Source organism: Sinohyriopsis cumingii, unplaced genomic scaffold (assembly GCF_028554795.1).
Source record: "Sinohyriopsis cumingii isolate HCF-2022 unplaced genomic scaffold, ASM2855479v2 utg000379l, whole genome shotgun sequence".
In the NCBI taxonomy this organism is placed as follows: domain Eukaryota; kingdom Metazoa; phylum Mollusca; class Bivalvia; order Unionida; family Unionidae; genus Sinohyriopsis; species Sinohyriopsis cumingii.
This window is the reverse complement of record NW_028315894.1, coordinates 2490030-2512236: the sequence shown is the minus strand read 5'-3', so window position 1 is coordinate 2512236 and position 22207 is coordinate 2490030. Positions and strand designations below refer to the sequence as shown.

General features: G+C 35.5%; 1 protein-coding gene across 1 annotated transcript; it reads left to right on the top strand.

Moving 5' to 3' along the window:
• Positions 1 to 8293: 8293 nt before the first annotated feature.
• Positions 8294 to 20186, top strand: LOC149774227 (uncharacterized). The gene is made up of 4 exons (XM_089945657.1): positions 8294 to 8324; positions 13422 to 13529; positions 14799 to 15322; positions 16225 to 20186. Exons 2-4 carry the CDS (start codon positions 13427 to 13429, stop codon positions 16564 to 16566), a joined length of 969 nt encoding a protein of 322 aa, XP_089801783.1. The 5' UTR covers positions 8294 to 8324; positions 13422 to 13426; the 3' UTR covers positions 16567 to 20186.
• The last annotated feature ends 2021 nt before the right edge of the window (positions 20187 to 22207 follow it).

Sequence of the window (22207 nt, the reverse complement as noted above, 5' to 3'; positions counted from 1 at the left end):
ACGCCACCATTGTGACCATTTACAAAAACAAGGACGACCGCAGTGACTGTGCCAATTACAGAGGGATCTTACTGCTGATCATCGTTGGCAAAGAATACGTCCGAATCCTCCTAAACACGAATCATCTGCTGACGGGCCGCGTGTACGCGGAATCCCAGTGGGGCTTTAGAGCAGGCAAGCCGACAAGAGACATGGCAATCTCGCTTCGTCAACTCCAAGAAAAGAGCAGGGAACAAGGTTAGCCACTCTACATGATGTTCATCGACCTCACCCGGCATTCAAACCGGTCAGCAGGAAGGGCCTATTTAAACTTCTGAGGAAGGTTGACTGCCCTCCAAAACTCCTCAGCACGATAATCTCTTTCCATGCCGATATGAAGGGAACAATCTTGTATGATGGATCAACCTCAGGCTTTTTCCCTATCAACAGTGACGTGGAGCAAGGATACGTGCTGCAGCCAACCCTTTTCGGGCTCTTGTTCTCTCTGGTCCTGTCCTACGCTTTTGACTCGTCCACTGATGGCGTATATCTGCACACCAGGTCCGACGGGAGGCTGTTCAACTTGGCACGACTGCTCTCGAAGACCAAAATGAGGTTGGTGCACATCACGATATGCTCTTTGCTGATGACGAGGATCTTGTGACCCACACTCAACAGCGAGGATGCCCTCCAGGGAGTGGGAGACCGTTTCGCTGCTGCCTGCAAGCAGTTAGGGCTCACCATTGGCTTGAAAAAGGCAAACATCAGCACGCAAGATGCCAACACAACCCCCGCCATCATAATCAACGGAATCACCCTGGAAGCAGTCAATAACTTTACTTACCTGGGTCAAGCACCAGCAACACTCTCTAGCTCAATGTGGAGCTCGACAGAAGGCTTGGAAAGGCAAACAACATCATGGATCGACTAACGAAGAAGGTACGGTAAAACAACGCTCTGAAAGAGCACACCAAGATCCGAAGCTACCAGGCCTGCGTTCTCAGCACCCTCCTATACGAAATTTAGACCTGGAGCGCCGGCTCAACTCCTTCCATATACGGTGCCTGAAACGCATCCGGAAAATTAGCGGAGAAGACCGCGTCCCACATAGCGAGATTCCGCAGCGTCCAAGTATCTCAAGCATTTACTCCCTGCTGCGTAAACGCCGCCTTCATTGGTTGCGACACGTCTGACGCATGGAGGATGGGAGGATGCCAAAGGACATCCTTTATAGACAGCTGACCACTGGCACCAGAAGAGTCGTCCGCCCATAACTCCGTTTTAAAGATGTGTGCAAGAAGCAAGTGATATTTTATCTGACGGCTGCGAAGTGCAGGCCGAGGAGCGAGTAACCTGGAAAAGATGGTCCGCAAGGGCATAGCATTCGTTGATGTAAGGAGAGGCCAGCTAGGTGCAGAGAAACGTGACCGTAAAAAGAGTTTGTCAGCAGCTTCAGCAACTCACACTTCCCAGTAACTCTGCACCAACTGCAATAGGGACTGTTACTCGCGCATAGGCCAGCACATCCACGGCAGACGATGCCAAAATCCCAGAGACAGACGACGCTTCAAGGGAGCTACTCGCATGGTCTCCAGGGACAGAGTCGCCAATGATGATGATGAAGATACCAACAAACGTTTACTACACACCATCTCTACTTTCCTTTAATTTGTTTAGAAACGAAAGTTTACATCTGAAAATACCTACTGCCCTGGAAATAAATAGATTGCATTATTTAGGGAATTCGTAATTGGATGCACATATGTACTTTTGTTTTTTAAAACAAAAAATCAATACGAATAGGTGATTGAAAATATAATTTGAACCTGTGTTTGTTTGTAAATGATGAAGCGAAGAGAAATAATAGAAGAGATCAATACTTTATGCTTGATTTTGAAACGAATAATAGTTAGTAAACAGTCTTGAAACAGACAGGTTGACAAAATTCGCCAAAATAAAATTGTTTCCAACACAAAACATTTATACGAAAGGATTATATCAGAGATAAAGAAATGGATTATTGTTTAGGATACTATATAACAACTAATTGTAAAAAAGGTAGAAATGTGACCCAACGTTGCCAGCACAAATATGTTAGTTTGAATAACTGATATTGTGTACATTTTGTTTTTCATGTAGATAAAGTTGTTAATCTTTGCTTATTATATTTGCTGCAGTTATGTTAAATTGGATTGGAGCCTTAGTTAGATATGAACAACAAAGATGCAACCGTTGAAGAAGAGAAGGATGAAATTGAGAATCTTACGCACTTTTTACTGGAATAAACTTGAGACATTTAATTTGAGCAGTAGAAAGATTATATCGATTGGTTGAGGAGAGCAGTTTCTCTTCCTGGCGTAAGTTATGTTTCAGGTTTATGGTACATCTGCTATGCAAAAGACGTTAACGACATATTACAAAAATGTATCTCAGACAGCAGCAGGATAAAGGAAAAATGGTCACTATTCTATATAAGCGTCTGATATATATATGCCAATGCCTGTGTCTCCGCAACACTTTTCCTGGTCCATTCTGTCATGTTGTCAGTCCACTTTTTTCTCTGTCTACCTCTCCTTCTGCCACCCTGGACGCTGCCCTGCAGGACTGTTGTGGATAGAGTGTTGGCTCTAGTGACATGGCCATACCATTTCAGCGTTCTCTTTTTGACGGTGGTGAGGAGGTCCTCATATTGGCCTACTTCGCGCCTGATGGTGTCACGCGCTTCTTCATTTGTGATGTGGTCCATGTAAGAGATGTCAAGGATGGTTCTGTAGCATCTCATTTCAAGTCAAGTAACTGGATTCTTCGTTGTAATTCTGCTGTCAGGGTCCATGCCTCACATGAGTACAAAAAGACTGAGATGACTAGAGCTCGCAATAGTCTGATTTTAGTTTTCAGAGAGATATTCTTGTCTCTCCAGATGGGTCTTAGCTTTGACATAGCTGCCATTGTTTGTGCTGCTCTTGACAAAATTTCTGCTCTTGATCCCTCTTCAGTGATTATCGAACCAAGATATTTGAACTGGCTCACTGTTTCCAGTTCATGTCCCCTGACTTTAATTTTGGCTGAGATTTGTTTGCCACTATTTGTCATCAGTTTTGTCTTCTCAGCGCTTATCTCCATGTCAGATCTGGAAGATGTTTAATCCAGGTTCTTCACTAAGGTGGCTAGCTCGTCTTCACTGCCTGCCAGCCCACCAATGTCGTCTGCAAAGCGGAGGTTGGTGATGTTACGCCCTCCAATGCTGACTGTCCCACAGTGTTGTTCCAGGGCCTCACTCATGATGCGCTCTAAGTAGATGTTGAGAAGCGTGGGTGACAGGAGACAGCCTTGACGCACTCCCACTGTTGTCTGGAACCAGTCCCCCACATCACCTTGGGCAATTACTGCACTGGTAGCCTTGGCGTACAGTTGCTTGATGGTATTGGTTAACTTTTGACCCATATTATACTTCTTCATTGTGGCCCACAATGCCTCATGCCACACTCTGTCAAAGTCCTTTATGAAATCTATGAACACATGATAGATGTCTTGTTGGTGTTGCGAGTACTTTTCGCACAGAACCCTGAGATTGAATATTTGTTCTGTTGTGTTTCTTCCACTCCGGAACCCGGCCTCTTCTTCAGCGATTATTTCTTCTGCTTGTGGTTTAAGTCTGTTCAAGATGATCTTCAGCGTTATCTTACTAGCATGGCTGATCAAACTGATAGTTCTGTAATTTTGGTACAGCTGGAGATTGCCTTTTTTGGGAAGTGTTATAATCAGCGACTGAGTCCATTGTGTTGGCCATTCACCTGTCTGCCAGATCTTGTTGCAGATTTTTGTTAGTAGCTCTTTCACTGATTCTCCCCCATTCTTGATAAGTTCAGCTGGGATGTTGTCTACTCCAACTGCCTTCCCATTCTTCAGTGCTCTTATTGCTCACTCCACCTCTTCTTTGAGAATGGGGAAGTCATCATCATTTGAGGAGTTTGGAACTTCAAGCACCTCTGGGTCTCCTGTGGACTGATGGTTGTAGAGTTCTTTGCAATACTCAGTCCATCTTTCTGCAATGTCACTCGCTTCTGTGAGGCATTTTCCATTTTTGTCTTGAATGGTACTGACTCTTGGTTGTTTCTGTCTGGTGAGGTCCTTCACAATTTAGAATGCCTTTTTGCTGTTATTCTTTATCAGACTGTTCTCCACTTCTGTGCACTTTTGTCCAATCCAATTTTCTTTTGCTTTGCTCAATTTTTTTCTGATATTCTTGTTTAATTCTTGGTACTTCAATGCCCCTGTTGTGTGTCTGGTGTTTTTTAGTTCTCTTCGGGCATCACACAACTTCAGAATCTCTTCTGTAACCCAGGGTTTTTTCCTCGAGCGATGGAGGCCAATGATGTCCTTGGCAGCTGCTGTCATGACTGTGTTGAATGTGTCTGTCATCTCATTGACATCACCATCCATCACAAGGAGTGGAGCAAATTTTCCTCCAAATGTGGCTTGGAATGACTTGCAGATGTTAGGGTCCTTCAGTTGTTCAAGGTTGAATTTGAGCCTGATGTTCTTTGGCTTGTTAATTTTCTTCAGCCTCACTCGGAAGTTCATAATCACGAGGTCGTGATCACTCCCAACATCAGCACCTGGGAATGTCCTTGTTTTTGCTCTACTGATGCCAGATTGGTAACAGTTTTAAACCAGTATGTAGTCGATCTGGCTGTGATGGGTTCCATTTGGTGAGTGCCATGTCCAGCATCGTGAAGCTTTATGTTGTCCCAGGGTGTTGGCTAGTACCAAGTTGTTGTAGCTTGCGAACTCGAGCAGCCGTCTCCCTCTTTCATTGGTAAGCTCATTGCAAGAAGGTCCACAATGTACTTCCCAGTCTTTTAGAGCATCTTTGCCAACTTTGGCATTCCAGAATCCTTGGACAATGACGATATCTTTCTTACTGACCATGTTTAGAATACCCTGTAGTTTGTTGTAAAACTCATCTATTTCTTCATCATCATGATCGGTAGTTGGAGCATAGACTTAGATAATTATGATGTTAAAGGGAGATGCTTTCAGACGAATGGAAATGATTCTGCTAGATATGGGGCAGCATTCAAGCACAGATCAATTGATGGCTTTGTTTACAAGGAAACCTACTCCATTTATGGACTTGTCACACTCTCCACTATAGTATAATATATGCCCATCTTCGGTTTGGTGTTCTCCTAGGGATTTCCATCTAACTTCACAGAGTCCCAGAATGTGCCATGTGTAGTGTTCCAGCTCATGTTTCAACTCTTGGAGTCTTCCAATTTGCGCCAGAGTTCTAATGTTTCAGGTGGCGATGGCAATGTTGTCTCTAGTTCTGATTGTATGCATAGTACCAGTAGCACACTTGTCACCTCCGTCCTGGTGGACAACGGCAGGCGCGGTCCTTGTTGACCCGGGCGACGACCGATCCGGTATAGTAAGCTCAGATTTGTCCAGCATTATCAGTGTGTCTTGGGCAAAAGTCGTCTGGCGGAGCCCATCCCTCTCCAGACCAAGGAGTTGCCAGAAGGGGATGTAGTACATCGTCCAGCTGCCTTAGGATCTCCACTCCGGATTTTCTTTTAGGGTTTACTCCCTTAGCCTTTGGCTAACCAAAGCCGACCTGCAAGGCAGCAGGAGACTCGTGTGCATGGGCGGGTGCGATATATATATATATATATATATATATATATATATATATATATATATATATATATATATATATATATATATATATATATATATATATATATATATATATATATATATGTATGTGTATATATATATATATATATATATATATATATATATATATATATATATATATATATATATATATATATATATATATATATATATTACACAGTATGTCGACCTAGATGAATCCGTTTTCTGAATTTGCTTGAGACTCGTACATGTATATGTTACACAGTATGTCGACCTAGATGAATCCGTTTTTTGAATTTGCTTGAGACTCGTACATGTAAATGTGCAGTAATCGCAACTTGTTAACATAATATGATTTCTTAGAACCATACAATGATATTGATTGTTTTATAATTGTTTTGTATATATGAGCTTTATTGCAAATTAAATGACATGCAACTATTCACATTATAGAAAGGGGCCAAATGTGACCGAGTGTTCTAGGACGCTTGCCTTTACCGATCACTGCCATCTCGTGTCAGAGTGGGTACGTGGGTCAGGTTCGGTTAATGTGGGTATGTGAGTAAACTTTGCTGTATGTTTCCGTAGGTCGGTGGCTCCTTTTGGGGTTTTACTCTACATGTTATACTAGCGGCCATGTATGGTCTACTTTTTGCGCTAAAATGGCGCTAAACCCAAACCAACAACAGCATTATTAAATTGCTGAATACGTCATACTATGAGGGTTATATACAGCGTGTGACTTCTTTTATAACCGAAAGGCATACACACGTTGCTCAAATGCAATAAAACGATACTTAAATTAAGTGTGAATAATTTAATGTTCAAGGAGCAGACTATGCGTATTGAGATATAATGAACATATCGCTTAGCTCAACTTCCAACCGGAAACGACTTTCACTGTCACTTAACAAACCTATGTCACGCATTAGCTGTCGTTGATGAACAATTATTCGCAATTAGGAGACCAGACTATATACTTGTTATGTAAGGAACTGAACAACAAGTAAGATGTCAAAATCCAAATTGATTTTCCGTATTCATACGAAAGGTAAAATTATATTTCTATTTCTATGTTGTAGACAAGAATATTTTAATTGAGAATATCGTAGTATTGTAATATTGGAATGACTATTCGTCTCAGTGAATCAATTGTGGACTTTACTAACTGCCTGAGAAAAAAGAGCTTCTTCTGTACTATTAGAACTTAGAAGTGTTCCACAGAACCCGGTTCGTCAGCTACGTATTTGTGTTTATATCCTGTATCCCTCTTGTATCTGAACACTAAGTTTTAATATTGTAACGATGAGGCTGCCGCCATAGAAAGGAAATATACATCTCACTATGCTAACCTGATTATAGAATCGCTTTTACGAAGCCACGTTCTCTATCATTATTTATGAAAGTTGTGTCTTTAGCCGCGAAAGGGCATCAAAAACAGATTGAACCATGTATCTTTAGAGAACCAAGCGCTATGATGCTTTCTCTGTAACATTACTAATACGTTTATATTTATATTTTGCCAACACTATTCATTTATGACAGGCGAAAACTGTTAAAAAAACACTGATTGAAGTGCGTGATGTACAATTTTCGTTTCTCACTTTAGGCTTGTTAATGTATGAATAATCTTTAACTTTTCAAGGCAGACAAAATGCTTAATTTGGCCTATTTGAAGGGAATACTTTAATTTGCTTGAGAGGTTAATAAATAGACCATTATATCAAGGGCTTAACAAACTTGTCTGTGCATGAATGATAGATACCTCCTACACAGTAATTAAGTCAGTGTTTAAGATATGACGGAATTAACAAATGAAATGCTACTGGCACATAAAACTATTGTCTATCAAAGCTCAATATTTTATCTCTCAAGCTGTGGTGTAGCGTCTGAAACTTGCTCTCACAGCGAAAAAATCATATAAGTTCTCCGTTTCTTTCAGTTAGCTATAGAAGGTTTATATCTGCAGCATAAAATATAAACAATTTTTTAAGTCCGCGCTGTCGTTACTTCTTCAAAATGTTGCATTAAATTACTAAGCTGAGTTAATTTGCACGGAAATGGTCATTGCTTAAACAGCACATACATGTCTAGTATAATGTCGATTTTTACTCAAAGATATATGCCCAATAGAGAGATAGATATCTTCACATTGTTTTGACAGCAGAATGAAATGAATATTTGTCTTTTGGCGGTGCATTTAATAGCATTTAACATCAACAGTTATTTCAATCTATATTGTCAAAATAAGTTCTACTTTTTTTAACAATTTCATTTTAGTCACTTCCTTGGCTCCTTCCAGTCCAGAACACAACGTTGGTAAATATCTACAGTCTTTCCTTCCAATATGACAACTGTACTTGTCACAAAAATCATTAAGAATAAATAGCAATATCGACTTCAATAATAATGATGATGATGATGATGATGATGATAATAATAATAATAATAATAATAATATACTGTATCATGAGATTATTCACATTATATAAGCTACAAGGTAGATAAATGTATTTTTCTAATGATAATACTCCTTCTGCTCATTATTCTTTTTCTGCTGTGAGATACAATATTTAGTGCGAAGTTTTACTTGGCAATTATATATATTCGAAAAGTCCTAGACTTATTTGATTTCATTTCAGTCGCATCTACAGTATCCTCAGGTCGGGAACATACTAATGGTAAATATCGACATTCAATTATTCTGCTCCTACAGCTGTACGCCTTAAAATCTGAACAATAAATACGAAGCCGATGGTAGAATGTTCAAAAACGGTCTTAAATTCTCCGTTACAAGATCCACTAATAAAGGACAATTATTGAAAATTCTGCTTTCAAGAGTGATATTGAGGGTATTGAAAAATTTCTGGAAAATTACATTGCTTTACACTGTTAATGTCTGCAATTACAGAAACACGTAGATCATTTGAATAAACAGAACGATGACGATATTAAAATGTTAATCATTGTCTTTAAAGATGTAATAAAGTTGGAAGGTAAATTGAATGTTAAATTTTATAATTTACCACAGTAGCAAATAAAGATCGAATTAATAAAATGAACCAAAGCGATCATTAAAGCCAAGACAAATTATGCATGAGCGTATATACTTGGATAGATACGAAAGACCCACTCTTTATCTCTTATTTACTGAGCGCTAAACTTGTAAATAAGCTCTCTGCTGAAGACAAAGAACGTGAAACAGATGGTAAAGAGCTAGCTAACAATATCGGCGTGGTGCACGGAAGTATTGGTAAATTGGATAAAAGCAGTAACTATCTGTATAAAGATTTACAACAGAAACAATTACTGTCTGAGATGATCATGGGAAGAACAATCTTGCAGTCTGATCTAACATAGTTACAAATAATTTAGCTTAAGTTAAAGAATTCATATTATAACCTCAAAAATGGAATGTAACACAGGCATACTCAAATATGACTGAGACAATAAATTATCACAAATATCATTGCAATTAATAACATACATGAGGAAATGTTTTAAACATGTTTGTATGATTATAAATGAAATACAGAAAAGCATGAAGATTTATTATTTCCACAATTTTTCTGCTTTTTGTAGGATCTGTTTATGCTAGAAATGAAGTGATCCTACAGTAAGATCTGTTTTTTGTGACGTATTCTCTGTAATATGACGATTAATAATTGACAAAATTACGTATGAAATACATTATGATACAGACGCAATGATAATGAAAGGGATGGTACCACATAAATGAACATCGATAATATTTATAAAATTATGCAAGATAACAATAAAATAAGTGACCATAAAACTTTTGTTGGAGATACTGAAAATGAATTGGGAAATCAACAATAGAAAATTGATAATATGGTTATGGATGTATTTAAGTAGTTTCCTAAGTTTGTACACAATATGGTTACAAAGTTGTTAACATGAATTACCCGTTCTATATACTACATATGTTATATGCATTATCTTGGTATATCTATAAAAGCATCTCGCCAAAAGACCCATTACAAAATAAGATCACTGCCAATTAATACTTAATAATTTTCTTTAGTGCATTGAGAACTCAAACAAGATATATACCTTTATTAGGATGACAATAGAAACCATCATAAGATTTTGAGAATCACATGCTGTGTTTATATATAACATTTTCAAAAACATGAGTACTAAACGGTGCATTTGAAATAACTTTAAACAAATGTATTGTGTGTTAAAAATCATAGAACGAAAACATGCTGACGACATTTGATTGAAACAGTATGTAATTATGTTACAGATGCAATGACAATGAGAGGGATGGTACCACATAAATGAGCATCGATAACATTTGTAAAATTTTGCAAGATAACAATAACATAAGTGACCATAAACCTCTGTATCACATAGATTCACGATATGTATATCCCTATTAATATGTATGTAACATGAACCAAGCTGCAGATGAATGATGATAAAACTGAGACCATTCTGATCACAGCAAAAAGAATTTCTCATTCACATCCCTTACCTCAAACTATAAATATCAGCAGCACAAACATTAAATTCACACAGTCAGTACGAAACTTAGGTGTTACTCTGGACATTACTCTCACACTGCACCAACATGTCATGAATATACGCAAGGCTGCATGTCTTGAGCTGAGACGCATCAGCTCCATTCGCAAATATCTTGCGGTAGATGCCACTAAAACACTTGTATGTTCGTTAGTATTTTTCAAGACTTGACTATTGTAACTCAGTTATGTCTGGTTCATCTCAATATCTACTCCAGAAACTTCAAAAAGTTAAAAGTACAGCTCCTCGGATCATACTTAGACTACCACGATCAGAGCACAGCTCCCTGCTGCTCTGTACACTACACACTGGATATCCATTCGATCCAGAATCAAACACAATATTTGTTCTCTGTGCTACGTTCCAACATACCTGTCTGACCTCACCCATATGTACACACCAGCAAGATACTTACGATCCTCTTCTGACAATCGTAACCTCTTTAATCCTACTATGAAAAAAACGTCATATGGACAACGTTCTTTTGCATACCAGGGACCAGCAACGTGCAATGAATTGTCCACTGAACTTTGGCACAAAGACACAGTGATCCCATTCAAGAGTGCTGTTAAAACTCACTTATTTCGACCGCAAGAACAAACTTAAAAACCTAATAATGTTTCTACCTTAAATATTTACAGCATGTTTTTATGTTTTTTAATTTCATGGTGTTTGTTTTTTGTAATCATTATATATATTTTTAATGTTGTAGGTGTTGTCCAATGTTGTAAAGCGCTTAGAGCTTCTAAAGATTAGGCGCTATGCAAAGTCCTCATTATTATTATTATTATCATTATTATTATTATTATAATTATTATTATTATTATTATTATTATTATTATTATTATTATTATTATGTTATATATCTCTTAAGAGTTTTGTACAATACGTCCAACAATAATGGCATTTTAGAGTCGATGAATTAAGTAACTGTAAAGATCCTGGTGATAAAATAGATAAATGGTTAGAATTAGCTATTAAGGAATTAATGCCTTGTGTTTAGTAGACGATAGTGACAACATTCGAAATGCAAAATTGAAGCTTCCAGTCAATCATGTTAATATTCAGTGGTATACTATCCGTGCGTGGTAGTTCAAAAATGCAACTCTGTCATAAAGTATCCTTGTGGAAATATCAGGTTTACAGTTTAAATCCAAAGGTAAAAACTCTCCCTAAAATGTGTCTGGATAACATACTTGTATAAATATGTTTAAATAACTATACTTCAAAGCCAGTTGTTTCATTATGTTTGGTGTTAAAGGAATGTCTGTCAAAGTGACCAGTTTAAGTTGCAAATAATTTCGTTAAACCAGACGTTTGCGTGATTCCAAGAAAAAAGTATGAAATGATCCGGCGATGGTATATGAAAGAAACACAGAAATTTGTATATGTCACATTGTCAAAGGTGCTATGTTTGAAATTCCGCCTATTTAAGTTTCAGATGTTCCGCATTCTGTTTTAGTCCTGTGCAAACACATGAAGTTTAATCCTTAAAATAAATCATTCTTTAGATAATTCTGCTCCTGGCTACGGTTTTAAAAAACCGTTTATGTAGTCATTATATCAGACAATAAGTAAATGTAATCTTTTTAGTATCTAACTCATAAATGAGAAACGTATTGGACCTAGTCAGTCATACTATTATGTAACTAAAACTCGAAATATATTGATAACATCTTTATTATATCATCTTTAAAACAGTAAATTGCAAAATATATGCTTTATTGACACTTTACGGAACCATCCGCGTTACTAAAAAAGTCCCTCAAGGGTTAACTTAACATTGCTTTCTGTGACTTCATTATGATTAGCGTTACACTATTTCCGACAGTACATTTAAAGCGCATTGAAAGAAACCCATATGCAACTTTAAGCAAAACTAAAATGGTTGACTTTTGAAGATAACGCAACATACATTCAAGCAGATCCCATGAAAAAGGTGTAAATTCAACATGTCATTTGCTTAATGGAGTGTTTTTATTCCAGTCTAAGAAGTTCATAGTAGCATTTTGTACTCTCCTACCAACTCAACGGAATATATCAAAATGTTTAAAAGGATTTTTATATACAATGGTTCTTGTATATGGTAGACATAACCTGACGATAATAAACGATGTGCATTCATTGCTGCTTTCAAGCATAAAATTAAACTATTCTTCTTTAACCAAAATATAAGTACGAAGTAATTTTATTGCTTTTATTGTCTCGGATATATGGTGATAGTTAGAGTAAGTTACTCGTGCATTCTGTTGCATATGATGTATGTTCCGTACATTTCAATACACCGCGACCTTTTATTCGTGTATTCACGGAATATAAATAACATCTATTACTTTTATTATAATTGTTAGCAATACAGATGCTCATCACAATTTGTCTGATAACTGTTCTATATAACTTTTAATTCTGGCAACAATTCAAATCATATGTGTGTTGTGTTGTGTGGTTTAACGCCATTTTCCAGCACACGATAGGCTATACATGGCGGCCAGTATTAATGGTGGAGGAAGAACCAGGGAAAACCCCTGAAAGAACCACCGACCCACGAGAAGCTAGTGGCAAACTTTCTCACATACCCCCATTGGCCGAATCTGAGACTCGAACCTACGCAGAGAGAGGTGAGATGACAATGATCCGAAACGGAGAGAGCTTTAGACCACTCGGCCACTCAGGGCCCCTAAAATTATAGGGATATGAGCATAAGTAGAATTAACCTTCGCAAACATTATCCTCATATTCAAGATCGAAGAGAAAGAAACATAGTTCAGACCGTCCCGATAACTGTTTTTAGACAAATATTATTATCTGCAAATCAGAACTATACTTGCTTCGTATATGTATTTATATACATATTGCAGACACTATATAAGTAGATGTTTAATTCTGCGTTTCTTGAAGATTGTGCATTAGATGACAACAAATTCAACAATATTGTTGTATTATCAGACATCAGATTACGCAAAACACGAACAATATGTACTCTCCCAGTTGTCTAATTCAACATTGTATTTATATCTGTCTTACAAGTATATATATATATATATATATATATATATATATATATATATATATATATATATATATATATACATATATATATATATATATATATATATATATATATATATATATATATATATATATATATATATATATATATACATATTAAGTACATTTCTATTTCATAACACATGCACTCAATAAACAGCCTTTTTGAATTACTCTTTCAGGACTGATGCACAATTGGCTAGGACCAGTCATCGTTTCCGCCTTACTCCTCATTGTGGGAGTTTTAATGCTAGTCACTCATTGGAGGAAACACACAACCAGAGTAATATGTAAGACTTTATCCTTCACCTGAATCAGGCCAACTCAATTTATTCCATAGTTTTGAAATAAATAATGACAAGTAGTAAAGCAGATATTTTGCTGCGAAATGGTAAATTAAATTATCTGGCCATACATAACTTTGTTCCAGGGAGCAAACGTAAATCGAAACTTCATAAATTAATGAAAGTCAGAGACATATGAAAACTTTCAACGAGGACTAACATTTATAATAATGGTTGTGAAAGTTAATGACATTACAAGTCGAATATTAATTTGATTGTATTGTATTTGAGCTTATTATTTATAAGGTATATGAACAAAAATGTCCGATTAATGACTTAAAATAACAATGCTATCATAGAAATAGATATACAAATCTACAACCAAGCAATAGTTCTAATGTTGCATTTTTACGCACAATGTATCAGATTACACCAAAAATGTCTGAAGTAATGTAAGTAATGTAAAGAAAGAAAAAACCAAAAACTAAAATTATACAGTGATTGTTACTCCGACACATCCTTTGATCAAGTCTTCCTAAACTTAAATACTAGTAAAGTAATGAAATTTATCATTATATAGTCATGCTGCGGGACCATTGACGAGGGAATATATTAAGAGCACCACAAAGCACAAAGTAATGATGTCTAGATTTGATTAAGATGTATGTTGGTTTTCATTAGATTCATTGAGCAGACTTAAAATGTCTTTCAAGGAACGATACGAAGCTAGTTGCTTACTAGCCTCTGCGCTCTCGACTGTAAATTAGTATTTTTGAAAGGTAAATACAAACTAGAGATAAGACAAAAACCTCCAAAAATCGTTGAACTAAAACACCTTTTACATGACTGTTTCTACGGGAATTAAAATATTTTTATGTTTCACTTATTTTAATTCAACTTGATTCTGATACTATATGAAAGCTTCTTCCGAAAAGAAGCGCTTTTGACAAATTGCGGTAGTTAGTCTGAGCCAACCTTTCTCATTATTCGTTTATGTAATATTCCATTACATCTAGGTATGATCCACATAATAATTTTCTTGCTTTATGTGATCATATATAAAATTGTATTTAGCAAATCTAATTTATGTGTTCATTTTCATGTGGAAGGAGTGTCATATTCCATGTGATTTAAAGTTTATTTTACTAGCGCTTTATTTGCTCTACAGTTTAAAGAAAGAGATGAATAACATGTTAACGAGAGAAATCACAAAGCACTTTATTTACATAAAAGCAGCTAATACTATTGCATTGCTTGCTCTTATTCCTCTTGAAGTTGTTGCAGACTCTAGTGAATTAGGTCAGCTATCTGTAAGACGGACACATAGCGAAGTGTCCAGAAAAGAACTAGAGAGTTCGAACAGTCATCGACCTATTCTAACAGCGCACATAAATGAATGCAGGAGGACATGCACATCAAAGATTTCTGATGTAGAGAGAAACCAAGGCAGATTGCAGACTTTGTTTGCGGAATCTGACCGTTTAAGGAATCGATTTGTAGAGAACAAACCCTTTCTAACTTTGCTTAAGGCATCAACTGCAATGCAAACTAGGGATAATGCAAAGTGTGATAACTCAGCGAACATCAGGTGTAGCTTTGAACAAGAAAACAGGAACTCTAGTATGGGACGTGCTGTTGGTGGGAACAGATTGGTAAATCAGTTGACGAGAATAAAGCGAGACAAGAACATTAATAGAGGTGATAATATTATTGGTGCCCAATCTCAGGACCAGAACATTTTACGAAGCGAACATTTTGGACTAAAGCTCCATGACGGCCTGTACAGCAACAATGATGGGGTAATAGTTGGCATTTATATTTTCTCTCTTTCCTTTTCTCTCTCTAGCTTTTTAGCTCTCTCTCATTTTATTAAGAAGTACAAAAATATGTATTCAAAATACAGTCAAACTACATCTATTAGATTCTGACTTCATATCTACTGGAACAGTAGCTCCTCTAACTTTGCAATTAACTTCACTTATATGAAACATATCTTTTGATTTAAAATTTATACTACCTAAACTGCGGATGTGATTTAAAGCTAGCCATGAACTGTGCTTCTGAATTCCCTTGTTATGGCTTTGGGTGGTAACAAATGCTTCCAGTCAAGAAATATTGGAACGCATGAATGCAGGCATAATGGTGATGTCCATATCTTACATAAAATCTCAGGAATACGGGGTGTCATTAGTAACCATAACGCACCTGGTATCTCAGTTTCATTCAACTATGATGAACAATTATATGTTAACCATTTTATTGTCGCCTGATTTAATCAACGGGTATCTCTAATTATTTGTATAGTCTTGAAGTGGAATTGCCTTTGTGGTTTGAATAAAAGAATTATTGATTAGTTCATCATAATGTGTGAGTCCACCTATGATTTCAATATGTGTTACAAAAGGAAACAAACATATTTCCAAATAACATCAAGTAGATATTTGTGCCAAACCATAATTTTATTATGGAAGAAATTGTTTTCTTGAATTATATTCCTGTCTAAGTTACCTTGGATGATGTGTACACTAATGAATCGTATTTGACTCGCATTAATTTTTCAATGAATTACCTTAAACGTCCATATCTTATCATTGAAAACACAAACTGCCAATTGGTATGAAACCGTTTACTTTTATTGATTTTACCTTATGTAGTTGAGCATATGTTTTGACAAATTTTTCATTAGTGCTCGGTCTTTCAGGATGCCATCTCGGTCTTTTCAAACTTGTCAGATAAAGTAACTGAGAAACATTCATCTGACACTGGACGGAGTGCTGAACAAGTGTTATACGATTATGCCCGTTCTGTCCAAATGTGTTACGTTGAGAGAGTCGATGTGCTTGAAAACGATGACAGCTATATAACCCCAGTCAGTTGTCTTACTCGACCATTTGAAATGCTTCAGAAGAAGGAAACCGACGTGCTTGGAACAGCCGATATATATATAACCCCAAGCAATGATTTTGTCAGTCATATTGAAATGTGTCAGGGTGAAGGAATTGACATCAATGAAGCAGATTCAGCCTATATTACACCAATTTAGAGTTGACTATCTTCCTCCGGGATTTTCCGGCTAAGAAAGATTCCAGATATCAGGTATACAGATTGTTTAATTGTGTAGCACCATTTCCTTGTTTGCGTAGAAGTTAAAAACACATGTTTGCAGGATATGTCAAAGAACTGAACAACTTAAATGAGACATATTGCATGAAATTCTCACAAACTATGACATATAAAGTATATATGTATAACATAGATAGACACAACAGGAACAGACATAAAGCGAATGTGTCTCAAGAACACGTGTTTTAATATTACTTTTCTTTAATATGTCATCGATGTTTAATAAGACAATGGAATTAGTACGACATTATCAATTTTGTGGTGGCTTTTAAGTGAGTGCAAAAAGGATTGCATACTGCGTTTAAGTAGACCTATTTTGCGTGTGTTGCACTAGCATCCAAACTGGTGATGGCGAAATATCTATATTGACTCAATTTTATATAATTTTCATATTCCATGAAATCAAGTCACTTTGCATGTAATTTTTAAATGGCTTAAATTTTGTTTTTACTGCACACTATGTAGGGCTAAATTACATTTAAATTGTCGTATTCAAGGTATGACCATGAGCATAAAATTTGATCCATTAACAGAACCACTTACTCGTGTTAATGTCAAATACGTAACAAGGGATATGTTTAATTAATTTTTTCACGTCCTATTATGCCAAGTCATATTGGAATAATTTATAAGAAGAATAAATCATTTGTATACTGTAGGAAATTTGAAAAGTCTCATAACTTTGATGATAGTATCACGGGATGAAATATGAGCAGAACCAATGCTATCCTCTAAATGACTCGAACCACATATCCACCGTAACTACGAAATGTATACATATTGCTATATTTTGTCTTCATCTCCACTAAATCAGGTCATACTCGGCATCATTTAAAATGCACATAAGTGTTTTTGTAGAGTGCATACCATTTCTGAAAGTTCATTCCAACTTTTAAGGCAGAATCTAGGATCAAATTACAATAATAAAATCATTTTATTTAAGATACCTTGAAGCATGTGTCCTTCACAACTGTCAAATAAAGTCAAGCGACTAATTTTAAGATACACTCCAATTATAATTTGTTATCTGTTTCATTTCTAATTACCGGGTGCATCTCGACTTTATTAACATATAGGTTGAATTACATTTAGGAAAATGACTTTGGTGTTATTATTTCTTTGGTTACGCAGTATCATACATGATAGAAAGAGAGCATTCCCTGGTTAGAACACCATCCATCTTCTCTCCCTGCATGAAGAATTGCTAGCTGATATCAGCGTGTAATGTGATAGATTTATAGTAGTCTTTACCTGCATTCAACTCATGAAATATTTTGTTGTTCCTACCCTAACAAAATGAGCAGGATATCTAAATTATAAACCAAGTTATTAATCAGAGACATACAATGTAAATGTTGTATCAATTTTGTCACCTTTTTTTGATATATGTAGCAAACATGTATGTTTTGTACCGTTGATGTTGCTTAATGGTTTTCAGGATAATTCCCTAATCAGCGTGAAATGTTTAAGGCACTTTTTCTTCAAATGATGAAATAATGTATGCATATGAAGTGAAGAGTTCTTTAATTTATCGTCCACAACATTGATCAACTCATTTTTGATTACTGTTGAAATGCCTCGGCATTAATTTACGCCTTATTAAAATTCGTCACTATAAACATTAACCCTGTTAGAACAGCCAGTTGAAGTGCTGTCGTAGGTCTACAATCGAATGTGAAACCGACAAATATTTACATCTCTGGCTGGTTAGTCAATGATCGAGCCTAAGGAAACATTTACCTGAAGACATCTTGTGGAAAATGTCATTTGGATACATGTTACTTTTCTTTGTAACATATATCTCTGTGTACAGGGTTCTAGTAAATGTCCTAAAGTTTTAGTCAATATTTTTAATTTCCATTATATCGTTTGCATGCAGTCGTGTTAGTAATTATCATATCATTCATTTCATTATTCAGGACATGGTTTTGAATGTATGGCCAATATTCCTGTTATAACTTATTTTAAAAAAAAATGGAATTTAATGTATTTTGTCCAATAATACATTGTACAATTTCTAAGAGGTATATTTAATTATTTCAAGGTCATGGAACAACATAGCTTATTATAACAGCCAAGTATGTCCTACATATACCACCTCATTATTAATACACAATTAATTAATTAATTATGTGTAAGGTCCGAGCTTCTAGTCGCCTATTAAAGCCTTATATTTACACTAAGTGATATATTTTGTTAGTTATGTTTACTAGCTCTGCCGCATTTGTAATGTCTTAGGTTTAGGTTTTTGCCTTGTATAAAGCTTTTATTTGCTTTTACTTCTATAGTTTGCTTTCCGTTTTGTCGTTAGTTTTATTTCCTTCGCTCAGTTTTATATGTGTTGCATTGCGTATAATGTTATTTCGTAGAATATGGTCCTTTGATATATATGTTTTACATATGCGTTGACAATTATGATATACGTGTACAATCTGTACATTTTCTTTCTATGCTTAAGATCTCTTTGATAACCTCTAAGTGTGTATTGGCCAGCTATTATATTTATATGTCAATACTGTATGTAATCGTATCATAGAAGCTACGATGTAGATTTAATTTTCTGATTGACGTTTGTAAACAAAAAATATGAATTGGGGAATGGGTTGGTCGAAATATTGGTATATCTTAAAGCTGCATTGCACGACCGGTTACGTATGCATAATTTAACACTGCATTGCTTTATACAGTAGAATTTATTCATGTAAGTTGAGAGTCCTCACTTCAAGTGATACATTTATTTGCTTTTATTCTTATCTCAGTCACTTCGATCTTATTTTGTTAGGGTCCTTTGCTTTAATTACCTAATTAGTCGCTTCTAGTTTTAGTCGCTTGCTCGTAGTTGTAGCTACTGTTGATTCCTGTACTCTGGTTTAGTATGTGTTGCCCTATTAATGCTATTAGTATCTTTAATATATTGTAACTTTACTCTCGTGCTGATATATATATATATATATATATATATATATATATATATATATATATATATATATATATATATATATATATATATATGCTGTAAACGTAAACGTATCTCAACTATTCCAATTCTGCGAGGTTTGCTAAGTCTTGCCATGTATATGTCAACACTAAATGCAATTAATTGTCCGAGATATTTTATTCATATAAAGTGGTTTTTCAGCAATACATTTCTGAAAAGAATTTAACACTTGTTAAATGTAGGTAGGTGGATTAGTGGTGGGTGGGGTTCAATCTTTAGAATGCATAGCAGCGATATTACGCATATGTATGTTAACGCTGCATGTATTTATACAGTATCATCTATTCATGTAAAATGATTATTCTGTATCAAGTATTTCTTTAAATGTACATTGTCAATATAAGGAGAATGTGTGTTTCGCACGGAAGCGTTGTTTTTAAAACTAATTACAAGATGATGCATTTGTATATTTAGGTATGTATACTAATATGCAAGTTTCCATGTTAAGTCTAATTGTTTAAATAAATTGACATATTACTGTTATTTATGCATATTATGTAAATACAATTCAGACTCTAAATAAAGAGTATGGCTATGTCTTATTCCAGTATTTGAATCTCAATCCAGGTTTCCGAACGTTTCAAAATAACATTTAATAATTTTGTTTCTAAAACAGTCGTCAAGCTCGATCCTACCAGTTTTATAACATGACACAAGTGTTTCCACAAAGATATTTAAGAATATATTACCAGCGATTAATGATATTAAAGAATTAATCATAACAGTAGATTTTGTCGTGCAATGGAATGTGTTGAGACCATATATGTAATAAAAGTGAACTTTCGTAGGCTTCTGCAATCATTCACAAAAGGAAATGCAGGTTTGTTATTAATATCGTTGAAGAATAGTTTGTACTATGATTATAATATGCAAAACCTTTCGAACTGATGTCTTGGTTACGACTACAGGTCAACATTTTAGCGTTCACGACCTCTACTCCTTCGCCCCCGCCCATCCTTTCCCCTTAACTATTCATATTTAATAAAGCACACAGTATACACTGGCATGTACCTCTGGAACCTCTATAAAACACACAATTTCAATGAGCATGATGTATGAGACTTGCTGCTTAGAGCAAAGTCAGAACCATAGTCTGGTGTTTTACATTAGCAGTCCGATTAATTTTATAGAATGAAAGTTACAGAAATAAAAAAGGAAATGAAAGAGAGTTACTTTAAGAAATACAAACCGGCATTTAATGATATGCATGTTAACTAACGCAGACGGTTTGTGCCACACACGTGTTCCTACAGCGAATACCTTTTGCGCAATGGTGTTGGCTGAGGGATGTTCGAGATATAGATCAGATAGTTATACTTTTTCTCCAGAATGTTACCATAATTCTGAACAGCCCAGTTGACTCATTGCAGTACACAGACATTTTACAAAATTCAGCCTGCATTACTTTCTGGCGCATATGCATGCTATAATATCGATCCATGATAATGAAGAAAGTGCCAAAATGCTTCCGAAATAAACATATTCAAACTTTACTAATTATGGTTCACTGAGAACGAAAATAATGCTTACAATTGTTGATTGACTCTAATTTTAAACATATGATACTAGGTCAGTATATATGACTCTTGACTTGGGAATGACTCAGGATAAGTGAGTTATAAAGGGAAGGGATCTCAATGCATATCATCAAAAGCCGCTTTGTATCTCTTCAATTTAAACCAGAAATGACTAAAATACATATTTGACTGGAACTATGAATACAATCCACGAGTTTCTACAGTACTTGCTTTTTAGGCAAAACAATGAAAGATACAGTTGGAAACTGGTACTGCGTTAAACATGATATGAATTGCATCATGCTATTCCTAGAAGTTGGGGATTATGTAATCATAACTAAGCGCACGTCAATTTCTTCAACAAATCTATAGATTTTGTTTGTACTGAACTGCGGGGCAGTGAGCGACGAGCAGGGAGAGCGATTTCGCCAGAACATTTCAACAAAAACGAAACTCTATCAGGGCAAATTGAGCCTAATAATGTTTGCAGACTATTGCTGGACAGGGACAGAATATACTCAATTTAATTAATACAAAAAACAAGCCAGGAAGTGCCGCTTAGACAATGAATGAGGACTAAGCTCTCTACTTATATATATACATAATAATTTTGTACTTATACGTATAAAATAGTTTTGTGCCTTTTTCACAATAAATTTTATTTATATAACCCTTTTACTCTTTTAAAGTGTTACATAACAGGACAGGTGAAATATTATCACGTAAAGCGGCGATAAATACATGAAAATACCTATGTTTACAGTTTACGATTTAAACTCTACTATCTACACTAAATACTTAGACGTAAAATATAAAAATTTAAATGTCTTCAAGACAATAGCAAATCAGTTGTTTTAGTGGTCATATCTGAATTGAGCACATCAAAATCCATAACAAAAATCACATTTTATCTCTGAAGAAGACAACTTCTAAACACTTGTAGAAGAGTGGCATATCCAGCACGACACATCTAATGACGTAGCTTTTGAAAGGTACTTTTTCGTTCCTCTCGACTTTGAACAACTAAATGACCATATGCTTTACTA

Coding starts and splice junctions, on each gene's coding strand:
- LOC149774227 (XM_089945657.1), top strand. CDS start 13,427: ATGCACAATTGGCTAGGACCAGTCATCGTTTCCGCCTTACTCCTCATT. Junction 13,530..14,798: donor ACACACAACCAGAGTAATAT/GTAAGACTTTAT, acceptor TTCCTCTTGAAG/TTGTTGCAGACTCTAGTGAA. Junction 15,323..16,224: donor TGTACAGCAACAATGATGGG/GTAATAGTTGGC, acceptor TCGGTCTTTCAG/GATGCCATCTCGGTCTTTTC.